The 19069-nt window shown below is 39.7% G+C and overlaps 1 protein-coding gene across 1 annotated transcript in view; it reads right to left on the bottom strand.

The window, feature by feature from the left end:
• The window catches only part of STK32A (serine/threonine kinase 32A), an 88756-nt gene that overhangs the window by 48954 nt on the left and 20733 nt on the right, over positions 1-19069 (bottom strand). The window contains exon 2 of the mRNA XM_021701957.1: positions 10288-10461. Coding sequence (XP_021557632.1) covers positions 10288-10461 — 174 coding nt within the window. The remainder of the gene's footprint in view (positions 1-10287; positions 10462-19069) is intronic.

The following is a 19069-nucleotide window of genomic DNA, read 5'->3' as shown; positions in this document are numbered from 1 at the left end:
AGAAGACAGTAGGAGGGGAAGAGTGAAGGGGGGAAATCGGAGGGGGAGAGGAACCATGAGAGACGATGGACTCTGAAAAACAAACTGAGGGTTCTGGAGAGGGGGGAGGATGGGTTAGCCTGGTGATGGGTATTAAAGAGGGCACGTTCTGCATGGAGCACTGGGTGTTATACGTAAACAATGAATCATGGAACACTACATCAAAAACTAATGATGTAATGTATGGTGATTAACATAACAATAAAAAAGTAAAAAAAAAAAAGAACTATGTGCCCAGCACACAAACAAGTGACTAAACCTGAAAGAATGAAGCTTAAGCTTTGTACTGAAATGTGTATAGGCAAAGTAAAATTTAATTTGGACCAAGTTGCAGGCTGCATATTAATGAAACTCGGAAACTTACAGAAATTACTAGAAGCACAGCACAGGCTAGTTAAATGTTAACCTGTAAACGAGCCATTCTCTCCCTTTTTCACATGGGTTTTCATAAATGGGTGGTCTTGGCTGAGAAGCCCAGTCACAAAGCTCCTTTCGAAACTGCCTGATGGCTAATACAAAGAAGGCAGATTCTCCTGTGTTCGCAATGTGTTATTCATGCTCATTCATTATTTGGTAGCTCGGGAGCAGGTGCTGGGTAGAACATATCAACCTAATACCCTCATTACTGCACTGCCGTTTTGTTTTTGAGGCTCAAGTGGCCCTTCTGCTGTGGGAGTTAGAAAAAAAGAACATTTGCAAGGCTTATGATCTACTGAAGAGAAGACTGACCAAAACAAAAAGAAAGGGCATTTTCTTAACTGCTCCACAGAAAATGGTGGCCTGAAACCAAATTCTTGATCCCACTGCAACAATAAATATTATCAATATACTGAAAAGAAGAAAGCCAACATCAGGTGGAATGTACACAGTACAAGTAATCAGTTAATCTATCATTTTTTTGGACCTGTAGTTTTCTCATACTGGACATGCTGCTTTGGTATATTGAAAAAGATTGAACTTCCCTTATAGATGCTTAAAAGCAAAACAAAACAACTTGGACCAGAGAAATGTTATAAAAAAGCCACAGATATTTGAAGTATCTTGCCAAATGTGAAACACAAAAGATAGTCTCTGGACAACATAAAATAGTTTACCATATACTAAAGCCAATGGATTTGATTTATTGAATATTCTCTTGGGTTACCCTAATTTTACAGGCAATTTTAACAAGTTTTTTTTTTTAAGATTTTATTTATTTATTTGGCAGAGAGAGAGACAGCGAGAGAGGGAACACAAGCAGGGGGAGTGGGGGAGGGAGAAGCAGGCTTCCCGCTGAGCAGGGAGCCTGATGCGGGGCTCGATCCCAGGACCCTGGAGCATGACCTGAGCCGAAGGCAGACGCTTAATGACTGAGCTACCCAGGCGCCCCTTTAACAAGTTTTTTTTTTAATTCTGGTCTCCCATCCCATAATATATTCGAAGCAGCCTATCAAGAGTGAGGACAGAAGCTGTTCTGAGTAGCACCTGCTACATGGGAAGAGTGAAGTCTTAGCAGCTAAGCAAACTGTACAAACATATTGGATTAGTTTGCTAGGGCTCCTGTAACAGAGTACTACCAACTGAGGGGCTTAGAAAACCCCAGAAACATGTTATCTTCCAGTTCTGCAAGATTTTAGCGGGGCCATGCTCCCTCTGAAACCTCTATGTGAGAGCCCTTCCTCGCTTCTCCCTAGCTTCTGTTGGTTTGTTGGCAATCTTGGGCCTTCCGTGAGTTGCAGACGCACCACTCCAGTCCTCCATTTTGACATGGCATTCTCCCTGTGTCCTTCACATCATCCTCCCTCTGTGCCCAAATATCCTATTTTGATAAGAACACCAGTTACACTGGAGTAGGGCCACTGTAATAAGCCATGTTTTACTTGATTACCTCTGTGTACTGAACCAGTGCATAACTGGTTAGGAAATATACCTGTTTCCTAATAAGGTCACATTCTGAGATACTTGGATTTAGGATTTCAACATACCTTTTTGGGAGAGATGCAATTTAGCCCAGAGCCCATACCAACTAAAAATACTTATCTAAACCAATGTTTGTTGCTGTTGGGTAAACAACAGTAAACAGCTCATCTGATCTTGAGGGTGCCTATTATTTTTGTATGAGTAAAAATAAGGGAGCCTGTATTAAGAGCAGATATATGATATCTTTGACTGAGATAATCCTAGCTTTGAATCTGGCCTTAGTATACTATGATATTAGGCAAATTCTTCAACCCTGTCACGGTACCGTGGGCTATCAAATTAGGCCACACATACAAAATGCTTGTTATCATGGTGGCCACTGGTATATGAACAATAAATGACAGCTCTTCTTAAGTCATTAAGAAGATGATCTATGTACTTAATAGTATAAATTAAATGGTTAAAAAATGTTGGTGAACAGAAAGGAGTAGGCACCTTCAGGAATTAGAAAAACATCTCTCCAGATGACTCAACTCCCACAGGATTCAGAAAGCTGGGGGTGTCACTGAGTTGGCAAGTTCATTCATGTGTCACTCAATAATCACTGACTAAAATGATTAGCTGCAGAAAGATCTCATTTTCCCCTATGCATTATCATCTCAGGAAAATGAAGTGTGACTTTCAAGATAGTATGGTGTGTGTGAGTCAGACAAAAAGGTGAAATGTCAGCCAGGAAAGCTCTGCCTGTAAGAAACTAAAGGCCTTGGTTGAAGCAAATACTTTTGGTTCACAACTCAACAGCAAACAAGACCTTAACTGGTCACTGTGCTAACAGCTGTTTATCACTTCTCACCGTCATGTGGTCTTTAGATAGTACTTTTTTTCTTTTAAGATTTTATTTGTCAGAGAGAGGGAGCACAAGTAGGGGGAGTGGCAGAGGGAGAAGCAGGCTCCCCAGTGAGCAGGGAGCCTGACACGGGGCTCCATCCCAGGACCCCAAGATCATGACCTGAGCCGAAGGTAGACGCTCAACCAACTGAGCCACCCAGACGTCCCATAGATAGTACATTTCGGTCACACAACCTTCTTGGGGAGAAATGGTTATGTGGTAAAGAGCAAAGAAACAATGAAATCATACTTTGAAGAGCATCCTACCAGAGCTAAGAGGAAATCATCCTAGACTCTTAGGTGTGAAAGAACCATTCCGGATCATTTCGTCAAACCTCCTTGACAGGGAAGTTTGCGGCTATGTTTAAGGTCATAGAGGAAATCAGAATCTGTTGTAGTACAACTTCTCAGAGGAATTATAGTGGACAGACTTAGGGTGACTCCCATGATCCCCACTTCCTGGTGTTCTTGTCTTGTATCATCCTCAGCCCCAAATGTGGCCTGATTATATGGCTTGATTCTAACCAATATTATGTAACAAAGTTGATGAGATGTCACTCCTGTGATTGTGTTCTATTATGTAATGGTTATTCAGTGATATATACTCTGCCTTTCTAGCACACTCGCTCTAGATTCTTGCTCTCCTCACTGAATTTGAGAAAACAAGCTAACACGAGTCATACAGCCACATGGAAATTAATTCTGCCAACATCCTGACTGAAGTTGGAAGTTGACTCTTGCCCAGGCCAGCCTGCAGGAGAGAACCCAGTTCTGGCCAACACCTTGAATGCAGCCTTGCAGAGAACCCAGTTAAGATGTGCCTAGACTCCTAACCTGAACTATGAGATAATCAACATGGGTTATTTTAAGTCACTTTGTGGTCATTTCTTACATAGCATAAAAAACTAATATACCACGGAGGAAAAGGCAGCACAGGGCCCCACATGATGTGGGCACACAACAGGAATGTTTGGAATAAATTTAAAAAGTTGCTGAAGACATCACCACCCATGGTACCCTTTACCTGCTACGTTCACCCAAGGATCACAAGTCTGTACTGTCCTTGTTCATTTGTTCAGTCATTGATTTATTCAGCAACCACTCTGGATTAGATTATGTGCTGGGATTAAGAACATGAGTGAGGTGCTCCACCCGTAAGGGCTTAAATTTAGGAGGGAGCAACAACACTTGATAAAGAATCTTGTGATCCCGGGGCTCCAAATCAGAAGCATGAATATAACCATTGTGAAGATGCAAATGAGTGCGTGTGTGTGTTTGCGCGTGTGTGGTGGGATACACACATAACCACCAATTTTATTTATACTACATGCCACAGGATTAAAACATCTTTCTGACATGGATGTTGAAATGTTTCCTTGGCTCCCTTTCATGCTGTGATATCATTAACTCTGGATGACAGGGCAGTCGTCTGTCCTTTCCCCACTGGAGATCAGCATGGAGAACACTGTCTAGCGACAAGGTGCTCAAGAGCCAGTTGTTGAATGAATATTTATAGCAGAGGCATTGCCCTAAGATTTTTCTTCACCATTGAAATGCTGATTTCTAGAAGAATGATAGTAAGTAGCTACTTCAGTCCAAGAGCAAATGTGGGAAAACTAGTTCCTATGTGTCTCTTTCTGGAGGGTCTGAGATGAACCTGAGTGTCAATTATTGGTTCCTGTGGTGATAGCCAAGAAGACAAAGGTGATGAATAAAAATACCATCCTGTCTATTTTGGGAAATCATACATTTTCTTTTTTTCCTCCTTTAATACATCTGGAATCAGCTGGAGATGAAATGTTTGCAACTCTCTGTTGTACTGCAGTTATCTCTACAAACTGCCTCCTTAGAGTTTCATCTCATTCCTATAGGATTCGGAAAGCAGGGAATATATATATGTAACTTGAGGAGAGCGGGGTAATTCTTACAAAGAGGAAAAGAAAGGATCAAACGTTCCTTCACAAATAGCATTTTGATCCAGGATAACTTACTCTTTCACTCTTCCAATTCGCCTCATTAGCGTGGATTTGTAATTGAGGCTTCTTTAACATCTGACCAGTTGTTAGGTACTTGTAGCCATGTGGACTTTCTATCACATTAGTCACTGGAGAGACTGTGGCAATCAACAAATCAAATAGTACTATCCCCACAGGAAGGATTCTAACGGGTTTCATTTTCCTTGTTTTCTTCATAAAAGCAAATAATCACTGTGTCTACATTTTAAAATCTTTACTCCCTGATTAAATGTAAGTTACTAGAGCTAGAAACTGGCCATCACTTGGAAACTACGCTGATTTTCAAGCTGTCCTCATAGAAAAATGTTTGACGTCTTGCTAAGAAAAGCGTCCAATTACACAATTCAAAATTAATGCTTAGTGTGCAATCCTGTGTCTTTCACAACAACTGTAGAAAAGGAAGTTTCTAAAGTTGAGGACAAGCAGCTAAATATTCTACACATTTAGGAAACTACCCAAAATTAAAGTCAGTGGGTTAAAAAAAAGGTACACAAAATAAAACAACTCCCCCTTTATGTCTTGTTTGGAATTTATGAAAGAAACAGCATTTATGGTATTTAAAAAAAGTAGACACTGCTGACAGGAAGGTCAACATGAAGAAAAAATTAAAAACAGACTGTTCTATGTAACACAGGGAGATAAATGAGTGCTTTCAGAGTACGCTTCCTCTGACATAGACTGGACTCTTCTTTCTGCTCTCATTGTGAAAACCCTTTATAAATCCTCCGAGCTCTCAAGAAACTTTGTTTTGTCACCCCAAACCGTCATCTTGTCTGAAGTACTTCAGGCTTTCTCACACAATTTAGCATCTAGTTGTACGCCACTCTCTCGTCAGTTGGTTCCATATGTACCATCTTCACCTGGGCCTCCAGACTGAGTACCTGCAGGCAGTGGCCATGCCTCACCTTGTCCCCAACCCCCCCACCCCCCCAAGCCACAACCATGCTGACCACCACGAGTGGGGAGAATGGTGAAGACATCTGCATTTTCTTCAGTGATGCCTCACCTACTTGTTAGCCACGCGACCTCGGGCGAGTTACTTCATCTTTCTAAACCAGTTTCCTGGGCTGTAAAATGGGGACAGTAACACCCTCAGCCTCCTGGTTGTGAGCAGATGAAATGAAATAAATCACAAGTGCTCGGGAGAGCACCTGCGCCCCGGGAAGCCCTCAGTAAATGGCAGCCCACTGTTGACACTGCCCCGCATTTGCTGACTGATGGGGATGATTTTGAATCTTCTACCGTGTCCAGAGACAAAATGTTGTTTTGAGTCTGAAATTAGGAAGTCACATATTTTATATATGCAGATGGTCTTTCCTTGTCTTAGGAAGCGACTGAATTTCATAGATTCTGTTTTCTTCATTCACACTGTAAAAACTCAGAACTCAGGATGTGTCTTATAATCCAATTTTCTGAGTAGCTGAAAGATGTTTTGTTACCTTAGATTCCATCAAATCTAGCATGAATTTTGTGGATTTTTTTTAAGAAAGATTTTTTTTTTTTTTGAGAGAGAGAGAGAGGGGGAGAGAGAATCTTAAACAGCCTACATGTTAAGTGTGGATGTGGGGCTGATCTCATGACGTGAGATCATGACCTGAGCTGAAACCAAGAGTCAGGCGCTATCTGATTAAGCCACCCAGGTGCCCCTGAAGAAAGATTTTAAAAAGAGAATTAGAGTACTCGAAAGCCTGTTCTTCTTCCCTGTTGCTCTTCACACTTTTAACTCTGCCCCGTGAGCCGGAGCCTTGGAGTGGCCATCATTATTATCCTTTTAACACCTCAGATAAAGGAACACAGCTTACTTTACTGTGTCTCTGTATTTTAAGCCACTTGACACCTTCTCAATTTGATATTTGGTACTCTGGAGGCAGAAAGCCATGATTATCCAGGCAATCTCCCAATTAACATGTTTATTTGGTCACTACTGTCTTGAAAAGCCTTAATGATGTTGATACATGTCCTGATTTTTTCCAGAACACTTATGGGTTTGCTCGTTGCCCAAGCATAATTATTAATAGCAACTCCTTTCATTTTCAGGGGTAGTCTGGTTTGGATGATAAATTATATGGTTACTCTATGTGAAGACCAAGGTAGGTTTGAAATTCTTGGCTTTAATGTCTTGTATTTTAATTTTGTCTTTGTTATTTATAAATCTGGCTTTTAGTCAATCATTTGTATGGTTGAGGTAGTGTTCATTCCCTCATATTTTTACTACATGCTGGTTATACAGTGAAAAGCAAAACGCACGAGCCCTAACTCATGAGGTTTACACTGTAGGAGAGCAGCAGATATTAAGTAGTTGCTCGTAAACATGTCACAGCTCCTCAGGAGAGGTACAAAGTGCTACAGTTGCCTATCAAATGTAACACGTGTGGGGTGCCTGGGTGGCTCAGTCGGCTAAGCGTCTGCCTTTAGCTCAGGTCCTGGGATCGAGCCCCGCGTCGGGCTCCCTGCTCCGCGGGGAGTCTGCTTCTCCCTCTCCCTCTGCCCACCCCGGCTTTTGCTCTCTCTGTCTCAAATAATAAATAAATTCTTTAAAAAATACATATATATGTGTATATATACACATACATACATAACACATGGGAAGTGCAGTGGGGCCTTACAGACAACAGAAATACACCTGCATTATTTTCTGAACCCAAGAAGATGTCCTCTCATTTTAACACCATGCTCAGAATGTCACTGAGTTTGCATTCATTTGCCATGGTGAGGAGACACTTTAGTACAAAGAGGCTCTTCTGAGAATGGGCATGAAGTAATAATTGTGAGTGTGTAAAGGCCAAGAGGCAAAAAGTTAATCCTTGGTTTCTTATTTAAGTGGCAGAATGATGAGAGCAACAGAGAGCAAGGGAGGAAGGAATGGACAGCGATGCCTGGTGTTAGCAAGCTCCTTAGGGTACAAATTGTGTTGACTTTTCTGTTTGTTTTTTTTCCCCCTCCTGAATTCCTTTTGGAACACACTTCTAAGCATAGGGCAGAACAAATGAAGCCCAGAGAAAGAAGGCAGGGGCCCAGATTCAAACAGGGAAAGAAGAAAGTTGAAAGGTACTTGTAGCCATGCGGACTTCTCATAGTACCTGCCTCCTTTCTGAGATCCAGAGTGTCAGCAACCCAACCAGATTGTGGGTTGGCAATCTTGGGTCAGATGAGTGAGCATGAATACCCTGAGAAGGACACCATAGACTGCAAATAGGAAAGTTCCTCCTTAGAAAGAACTGGGGGGGACCAGAAAGTCAGTATGGCAGAAAGACTGCTTGGGAACAGGGTTCCCAGTTACTGACAAAACACCGGGTGTGTTCATTTACTTCCAAGATCCTACATGATTAACTGGTCTGCTTTCTGTTCATCTGTTGCCTGAATAGCACACTTCCAAAACAAATAGGTCCTCCGAAAGACAGGAAATTAAACAATGAGCATATAAGTATACAGGGTCAAGGCCACATACACAAACACACACACACACACACACACACACACAGATTGTTCCATAGTGCCTGCACAAAGAATCTATAAATTATGATGCTATATCTTCACCCACAGGCTCTGTACTAATCTAGATAAATTTTAGGTAAGCATCAACTTAATGGTTGGCAAATATTTTATTTGGCAAAATTTTTACTACACTGTAAAGATGTAAACATACTTAAAAACCTCGCAAATTCTTCAAAGATTAGAAATAAGACAGTGGCAGACTCACATGTGTTGATTTTTCACTTAATGATGTGTACTTAATGCATATATTTCATATGTGTAATGAAATGCAAGTTATTATAGTAGACAGAGCTATGACTGGGTTCAGAGAGACCTAGGTTTACTGACTTTACTGAATCGGTTCTAGTACTTTTTGGTGGAGTCTTCAGGGTTTTCTATATATTGTATCATGTCATCCAGGAATAGTGGAAGTTTTACTTCTTCCTTACCAATTTGGATGCCTTTTATTTCTTTTTGTTGTCTGCTTGGTGTGGCTAGGACTTCCAGTACTATGAAATAGATGGAGCTAGAGAGTATAATGCTAAGTGAAATAAGTCTGTCAGAGAAAGACAAATACCATATGATTGCTCTCATACATGGAATTTAAGACACAAAACAATAAGCAAAGGGAAAAAAAGAGAGAGAGAGAGAGACAAACCAAGACACAGACTCTTAACTATACAGAATAAATGGATGGTTACAAGAGGGGAGGTTGGTGGGGGGGGGTGAAATAGGTGAAGGGGATTAAGGAGTGCACTTATATAATGAGCACTGAGTAATGTGCAGAATTGTTGAATCACTATACCGTACACCTGAAACTAATATAAGACTTTTAACTATACTGAAATTAAAATTAGAAACTTAATAAAAAATTCTCATAAATACCCTGGATGATAATTAGTATCTCCAAATGATAGTTTTCTCATATTTAATATTGTCCAACTATACCTGCTCTGATCACTTATCACAGGTTATTATAGAAATTGAGATACTATATAGGAAATCATCATTAAAAATACCAATATCTTTACATCACACAAATTCTACTCCTGAAACCAATATTACATTATTTGTTAACTGACTAGAATTTAAATAAAAACCAAACAAAAAAACCCTACCAATATCTTTTTTTATTTTTTATTTTTTTATTTTTTTATTTTTTTATTTTATTTTATTTTTTTTTTTAAAGATTTTATTTATTTATTTGACAGAGAGAGACAGCGAGAGAGGGAACACAAGCAGGGGAAGTGGGAGAGGGAGAAGCAGGCCTCCCACCGAGCAGGGAGCCCGACGCGGGGCTCGATCCCAGGACCCCGGGATCACGACCTGAGCCGAAGGCAGACGCCCAACGACTGAGCCACCCAGGCGCCCCCCAATATCTTTTTTTAAAGATTTTATTTATTTATTTGAGAGAGGGAGAGAATGAGTGGGAGGGAGTGGGAGAGGGAGAGAAAATGTGAAGCAGACTCCCCGCTGAGTGCAGAGCCTGACACAGGGCTTGATCCCACAACCCCAAGATCACGACCTGAGCTGAAATCAAGAGTCAGACACCCAACCAACTGAGCCACCCAAGCACCCCACCTACCAATATCTACAAATTAAAGTATTATCCTTTTCTGTCTATTGTCTGTTAGGGTTTATAGCTACTTGTCTATTTCTTTGTTTCATTTAACACAGATTCCACAAGTGAAGGAGATACATTCTTGTATGTCACCTTTTCTTTGTCTAGTGCCAATACTCATTGATTCTGGTATTATTGTTTACTAACTGTGACTTTGAGCAAATTAAGCTCAATGGGCTCATTTTTTTTTTTAAATCTTCATAAGAGGGACAGTAAGACTACCTTAAGGGACTGTTGCAAGAGTTCAGTGAGGATTATCTGTCATGTTCAACAAGAACTTGTTGAATGCACCAGGTTGTGAATTCTCTCCTGTACATTCAGTGCAAGGCTGTCCCCTTGGACCTAACTGACCTGTGGATGATGCACTGGCTCTGCAGGTAGTCCAAGGCCATGGCCAGCTCACAGATGAAGAGCTTCACGGTATCTTCCTGGAAACGGACATTCTGCTGCAGGTGATAACGCAGGTCCCCGCCCAGCAGGAGGTCCACTACCATGAACATATCCTCCTCATCTTGGAAGGAGTACCTGGAATAGAATTAGAAATGAAAGTGTATTAAATACATTTGCACACTATAGCATCCCAGAGGCAAATAACACCTCATAGATCAGAACAGAGTGTTCTTTAGCGAAGAGTTCAAGCTTTGGTTGCAGATGGTCTATCTTTGCTCTATGATCCTAGACCTTCAGTTTCCACATGTGTGAAGGGGAATAATAAGAATACCTACCACATTTGGTCATAGTAAAGAACAAATAGAACATTTAATGTCTTGCCTGACATATAGTAAGCACTCAATAACTATTAGCTTACAAAGCTATAAAGCTCAGGAACTAAAGAAAATCCACTCGTCCACTTACCATTAACAATCATATCCTAACCACACTATTGCAGGAGGTCCATAAAACATGAATTAGGAGGTGTCCTTGAACCATTCTCATTCCCATTTTTCCACATGATCAACTTCATTGCCCAGCAACCTTATAACAAATCATGTACCACATTAATGATAAGAAAAAGATATAAAGGGGCAATAAAAAAATGCATAGTACAAGGAAGTAATTCACTTTGGGATGGGGAAGTAAGGGAAAGCTTCTCAGCAGAAGCGAGACCTGAGTTCCATTTTGAAGGATGGTGACAGTAATAAGCACAAAATGCAGCCAGTGTCACTGATGTCTCCATTGAGCCTCTTCTCTGGGGCAGGTGCTGAAGCCCTCTACGAATGGCACCCCATGGGCCCCCAAATGCTGCTCTTAAGCTCCCACTTTAGAAATGAGGAAATGAAGGCCAGGTGAAGTAATATGCACAAAGTCAAACACCTAATACATGGTAGAGCTGAAGAGTTCTCCAGGTCCAAAAGTAAGATTTGATAGACAAAAATAGCCTGCACTAAGCACAGACATGGGAAAGAACATAGTGTGAGTGGAGAAAGGAAAATAGTTTGGGTTTGCTCTAAAAACAACAACAGGTATGAAGGGGAAGCTTGAGCCTAGAGACGAGCACAGGGCAGATCCCATGACAGGTGCCTTTTCACAAGTCTGCAGGCATTGGGGTGACATTGAAGAGTTTTAAGCAGGATGTACCATCAGGCATGGACTTCACACTTGAGGGAGCATGGGTTGGAGAGATGGGAAGAGTAAATGAGACACGGGAGAGAAGAACTGGCCTCTGCTGTTTGCAGAGAGCCTCTTGTAAAAAAAATGCATTCCTGCTGCTATGATTTATTTTGTTCCTTCAAAGCAAAGACATGATTTCTAGGCACAATAATGCTCTCTGAACCAGCACTGTTTTGACATGTTTCTTTTGACATAATGTCACTGAGATCACATTTTAAACTTTTATTTGAATCAAAGAATTAAGTGTCTTCGAGCAGTGCCCAGGGATGCAAACTAATTCCTGGTGACAAATTCTTTGCTCAGGAAAGAAATGTAGACTATCAATAACTGAAGAACCGTACTTAGTATTTTTTCTTCTTTATACCAATCACTGCGCTAAAGGAAAAGGTGGGGATTTGCAAGGAAAAGAAACAAGAGAAATTCAATGGATCATTAATCTGAGGCAGTAACATTCTAACGAAGACTAACAGTCCCTGATGTTTACTTGTCCAATGAATAAAATTTTGTTTATCACTGAAGACTGATTCACATAGAAGATGACAGAAATGAAGCCCTTGGGGGAGTTAGACAGAAACACAGGAGGTGCTTTTTTAAAAATCTGACAGTGAATACATTTTTGGTGTTATCTTCTGGAAATGATATTCTTCACCTCAGTGTGATGACTGGCTGGTCATCCCTGCCATAGGTTTAATGGGTACCAGAAAAAGTTCCTGGACCCAGGCTGTTCGGTTCATAAATTTCCCTCTGCACTACTGCGCATTATATTTGTTGTGTTTTAAAGCTCTTTCAGTAAGCATCGATGTGCTAAAAAACATGTAATCATGCCTGGGACCTGTTGCACCTTCAGCTGCTTTCAGCTAATGAAACAAATGATCCCTTAGGGGATGTGAGTGAGGTCTGTTCGGATTGGTGGCAAATGGGGTAGCGGTGGTGATATGGGTGAGGCTTGGGTATCAAAAAAAGAAGAGATGTCAAGGCAAACAGCCTAGGCAGACCGAGCGAGCATACAGGGCAGCTGTTGACTGCGTTCAGCTCCCATGGGAGGTCAGAAACCTGGCGACATACCAGAGGACTCCTCTCCCATCTCCACTGAACTCTAAGGAGGGGCAATGGTATTATTAAATTCGCCCTGATGAACAACCATTTTTACTGAGACCTGAGTGAAGCTATTTTTATTCCAAGAACAGATAGATAAAGGTGTCAGTCATAGGCAAGTTAACAACAGGGTTCTGCCATGCAAGGGATTATTAATCAAAGAAAGAAGCAGCCCAGGCAAGAGACAACATGCTTCCCTTGTCCAGTATGAATATAAATTTATTTAATCATGGAGCCAGGTTTTGCTGTTAAGAATCATTTTTCTCCTTCAGCACATCAGATTTGAAGCCCTTTATAGATATCTTAAAAACTCTCAGAGAAAGGGAAGATAAGTATTTGATTATACAGAACCAAATCCAGTAAAATATGTGGGCATAATATAGTTTGGTGATAACTAGAACATGCAAGTTCATACCATAGTCTAATATTTATTGATAAAAGAGTAAGAGCTTCCTTATACCTTGTCCATTTATCACAGAGACTCACTGTTGCATTTCCATGACTTTTATTTCTTAGCTGACAGCTCCAAAAATACTAAGTCTGGTCCCAGTGCATATGAGATGCATTGCAGTGTGCTCAGTAGGATAAGAGATAATCAATAGAAGACTACTATGTACTCCACCCTGTTCCATTCTGTTTGACCCAGACTATGGTTGTAGCTACTCATAGCTTTCTCTGGATAATCTTGGACCTCTCCAGTCCTTTCTACACACCCCAGTTATATTTTTACACGGTGAGCCTTGTATCATCCAGCCGCATAAAACCCTTTCACCTCTTTCCATTGTCTATAGGATCCTGTATGGCCTGTCTCTGTTACTTTTTCAGACTTAACTTTAGATCTCTTCCATCCCTCATCTAGTAATTCATGCTCTCTCCAGCCTTAGAAGACTGTGATGTGGTGTGGCCCATGCCTACGTTCACGATGCTGTCCACTGCCCGGTTCTTTTCATCTTTCACCCTCCTCAGCCCAAGTGACACTTCTCACAGAGACATTTCTAATACTCCATATTAAATCAGGTCACCTTGTTACATACAATGCCATAGTCTTGTTCACAGAATTTAGCATAATCTGAAAATATTTTCTTGTGTGCTTTTGGCTTAACTGTTTTCATTCCCACTATGCTACCAGGATGCATGCCTGCTTTTACTCATCCTTGACTCCTGAGCACCTATATACTGCCTGAAATGTAGCCTCTACAAATAGCTGTAGAAAAAAAAATAACAAATTAATAAATGAACTAAAGAAAGGAAAGAAAAAGGTTAAAACACAAGCTTTGGGTGTGTGTGATATACATACATTCCTTAGGTTCTATTCTTTTTTTTTTTTTTAAAGAACAACCAGATCTATTTTTTTAATTTAAATTCAATTAATTAACATATGATGTATTATTGGTTTCAGAGGTAGAGGTCAGTGAGTCATCAGTCTTATCGAACACCCAGTACTCATCACATCATGTGCCCTCCCTAATGCCCATCACCCAGTTACCCCATCCCCCCACCTCCCTCCCCTCCAGCAACCCTCAGTTTGTTTCCTATATTTAAGAGTCTCTCATGGTTTGTCTCCCTCTCTGATTTTGTCTTCTTTTATTTTTCCTCTTCCCCTATGATCCTGTTTTGTTTCTCAAATTTCACATAAAAGTGAGATCATATGATCATTGTCTTTCTCTGATTGACTTATTTTGCTTAGCATAATACCCTCTAGTTCCATCCATGTCATTGCAAATGGCAAGATTTCATTTTTGATGGCTGCATAGTATTCCTGTGTGTGTGTGTGTGTGTGTGTGTGTGTGTGTGTGTGTGTGTGTAATATATCTTCTTTATCCATTCATCTGTTGATGGACATCTGGACTCTTTCCATAGCTTGTCTATTGTGGACATTGCTGCTATAAACACTGGGGTGCACGTACCCCTTCGGATCACTACATTTGTATCTTTGGGGTAAATACCCAGTAGTGCAATTGCTAAGTCATATGGTAGCTCTATTTTTAACTTCTTGAGGAACCTCCATAGTATTTTCCAGAGTGGCTGCACCAGCTTACATTCCTTCTAACAGTGTAAGAGGGTTCCCCTTTCTCCACATCCCTGCCAATATCTGTCATTTTGTGACTTGTTAATGTAAGCCATTCTGACTGGTGTGAGGTGGTATCTCATTGTGGTTTTGCTTTGTGTTTCCCTGATGCTGAGTGATGTGGAGCATTTTTTCATGTGTGTGTTGGCCATTTGGATGTCTTCTTTGCAGAAATGTCTGTTCATGTCTTCTACCCATTTTTTGATTGGATTATTTGTTCTTTGGGTGTTGAGTTTGATAAGTTCTTTATAGATTTTTGGATACTAGCCCTTTATCTGATAAGACATTTGCAAATATCTTCTTCCATTATGTTGGTTGTCTTTTGGTTTTGTCGACTGTTTCCTTTGCTGTGTAAAAGCTTTTAATCTTGATGAAATCACAATAGTTCATTTTTGCCTTTGTTTCCCTGGCCTATGGAGATGTGTCCAGCAAGAAGTTGCTGTGGCCAAGGTCACAGAGGTTGCTGCCTGTGTTCTCCTCTAGGATTTTGATGGATTCCTGTCTCACATTTAGGTCTTTCATACATTTTGAGTCTATTCTTATAAATTAGTATGATTACCAACTAAGTTCGAAGAAGTCACTCATGCTTGAAGCTGTCTCATGGAAGCCATCTTGAGATAAATCTGAATCTGAGCATTGGAAGAGATCTAAAATATTTCCAATGCAACATTTTTCAAGTTGTGGCTTATAACCTATTAATGGGTTATGAAATCAGTTTGGTTGATTCTAACAAGCACTTTATCTATTTATCTTATTTATTTATATATTTTTAAAGATTTTATTTATTTGAGAGAGAGAATGAGATAGAGAGAGCATGAGAGGGAAGAGGGTCAGAGGGGGAAGCAGACTCCCCGCTGAGCAGGGAGCCCGATGCGGGACTCGATCCCGGGACTCCAGGATCACGACCTGAGCCGAAGGCAGACGCTTAACCGACTGAGCCACCAGGCACCCTCCAAACTCCTACTTCTTCTTTTTTTTTTTTTTTTTAAAGATTTTATTTATTTATTTGAGAGAGAGAGACTGAGAGAGAGCATGAGAGGGGGGAGGGTCGGGAGGGTCAGAGGGAGAAGCAGACTCCCTGCTGAGCGGGGAGCCCGATGTGGGACTCGATCCCGGGACTCCAGGATCATGACCTGAGCCGAAGGGGGTTGCCCAACCAACTGAGCCACCCAGGAGCCCAACAAGCACTTTTTTTTAAAGAAATAAAATAGATTGAATAGCACAGAAAAAAACATCGCTTATGAAACTTTTGGTTTTGTGAATATGTATGTCTCTGTGAGTATATCTACTAGATTGTGATGAAAAATATATTTCTTCCTATGGTTTGCAGTCAAAAAAACTTGAAAATAGTGACACTAGAAGAACCTGCTGCCTATTGCAGAACTGCTGTAGCCAAATCTTCATTCAGACTCTACCTTAGCAAGGGTCGGTTCTAATATCATTATCTAGAAAAACAAAGGAAATGAATTCTGATATTAGTTACTGCTTCTAAAAGCATTCAGGTTTTGGAGAAAAACTATATTGATTGATTCATCAAAGAATCAATTAAAAACACACTTAAGAAAAATACAATTAGAAAATAAATATGGGGGTGCCTGGTTGGTTCAGTAGGTTAGGTATCCAACTCTTGATCTTGCTCAGGTCTTGATCTCATGGTTGTGAGTTTGAGCCCTGCACTGGGCTTCACACTGGGCATGGAGCCTACATAAATAAATAAATAAATAAATGTCAGATAGGTCTGGGTTTAAATATCACATGTGAATTTGGAGCAAATCTTTTAAACTCAGAGAGGTTATCTGCACATTGGTAGTGATTTTATGCACCATGTGGCAAAGAGTATATTAGGTATAACATTTGTGAAGTAATTAGCACAAAGCATGGCACATAACATAGTGGTAAAGAACATGGTTTTGGGGCCAGACTGCTTGTGTCCAAATCCCAGCTCTTCCCCTTAATGTCTTTACAACTGGAAGAAGTTATATAAGCCCTCAACATCCCCATCTACAATGGTACAAACCTCACAGGGCAATTGGGAAGTGAATTAATACATATTAAATACTTAAAACAGAGCTTGGAAGATAGCTTGCAATAGGTAAATGTTAGCTCTTAATTACCTTTCCTTCTTCCACCCATGAATGTAATATAGCTCTGGTATTAAGCAGATTAATTTTATGCAGTTATTTCCCATTATTTCATAAGATGAAATGTCATATGAAGACACTTACTGTCAATGGCATAAGCTACATGATTCTCACTAGTTGGACTTTTTTTTTAAAGATTTTATTTATTTATTTGAGACAGAGAGACTGAGAGAGAGAGAGCACATGAGAGGGGGAAGGGTCAGAGGGAGAAGCAGGCTCCCTGCCGAGCAGGGAGCCCGATGCGGGACTCGATCCAGGGACTCCAGGATCATGACCTGAGCTGAAGGCAGTCGCTTAACCAACTGAGCCACCCAGGCGCCCCTAGTTGGACTTTTTACTATGTGTCAGATACCATGCTAGGTACTTGATGTGTATTATTGTATTTATTATTATGTATTATGTATTGTATTTAATTGTTACTGCAATATCTCCATTTTTACTGATCATAAGAATTCAGGTTTAACTCTCAAAAAATGAGCAATTAAAGTCCATCAACATATTTAAAAAATTCTACACCAGGACCAAATGAGATTAACACCTGGAAATCAATTAATAGAATACATAATATTAATAATTAAAGGACAAAACATAAGATCATCCCATTATATACAGGAAAAGCAGTCCACAAAACACTCATTCATGATAAAACTCTTAATAACTTAACAAACTTGGAATAAAAGAGAGCTTATTCAATCTGATAAAGGGCATCTGTGATAAAACCTACAGTGACCATCATACTTAATGGAGAAAGACTGAAGGCTTTCCCTCTAAGATCTGAAGCAAAGCAAGATCATCTGCTCTCACTTCTATTGAATATAGTACTGTAGGTTCTAGCCAGTGTAATTAGCCAAAAGAAAATAATAATAATAAATCAGTAAAAGACATCCATATTGGAAAGAAACAAAACTACCTTTAATCACACACATGATTCAGCATATAGAAAATCATAAGAAAACCACACACAAAAAACTATTAGAATAAATAAAACAGCAAGGTTGCAGGATACTAGATCAGTATACAAAAATCAATTGCATTTGTCTAAATAAGCAATGAACACTATGAAAATGAAATGAAGAATATAGTGCATTCATTGAAGTTTCAAAAAGAATAAAATGCTTAGGAATAAATTTAGGAACCTTGTGCAAGACCCTTACACAGAAAATTATAAAACTTTCCTTAGGAAAATTAAAGAAGATCTAGGTAACTAAAGACTACCCCATGTTCATAGATTGGAAAACTCAAATATTGTTAAGATGTCAATTATGCCCAAATTGATTTATAGAGTCAGTGAAATCCCTATCAAATTCCCAACAGGCCTTTTGCTTCTGCATAAATTGACAAGCAGCTCCTCAAATTTACAAGGAAATGCAAAACATCTAGAATAACCAAAATAATTTTGAAGAGGAAGAAAATAAGACTTTGACTTTCCAATTTCTAAATGTCCTATAAAGCTATAGTTATTAAGACAGTGTGGTACTGGCATATTGACCTATGTATCAATGGAAGAGAATTAAGAGTCCAGACATAAAGCTTCATAGTCACTTGATTTTTGGCAAAGGTGCTGGGAAAGGAGAGTTGGTTTAACAAATGATGCTGAGACAATTAGCTATCCACTTCCAAAAATGATGAACTTAGACCCCACCATATAAAACAGTTAACTCAAATGGGTCCTAGACATAAAGGTAAGTGCAAATACAATAAGATTTTTAGAATAAAACATAGGATAAAATCTTTGAGACATAAGAAGAGGCAAAAGTTTCCTAGATACAATACGAAAGCAAGGTCCATTAAAAAATTGATGAATTAGACATTATCAAAATTCAAAACTTTTGCACCTCAAAAGACACCATTAAGAGAATGAAAAGGCAAGCAGCAGACTGGAGAAAAATATTTGCAAAAAATATACTCAATAAGGAATTATATCCAGAATTTACAAAGGACTATTACAACTCAATAATAAGACAACCCAAACAAACAATGGGCAGAGCTACAAATAGATATTTCACTAAGGAGAATACAGATGAAAAAATGGGCAGCATCATTAGGAATTAGAAAAGTGGAAATTAAAATCATAAATGTCATACATATCTGAATGGCTATAATAAATAAGAGGTGATAAGAAGTATTAGCTTAGGATGCTGAGAAAAGGGAACTCTGATACACTGCAGGTGAAAATGTAAATGGTGCAATCACTTTGGAAAATAGTTTGTGAGTCTCT

This window comes from Neomonachus schauinslandi, chromosome 7 (genome assembly GCF_002201575.2).
Source record: "Neomonachus schauinslandi chromosome 7, ASM220157v2, whole genome shotgun sequence".
NCBI lineage: Eukaryota > Metazoa > Chordata > Mammalia > Carnivora > Phocidae > Neomonachus > Neomonachus schauinslandi.
Note: the sequence above shows the minus strand (reverse complement) of the source record. Positions and strands in the feature narration are given on the sequence as shown.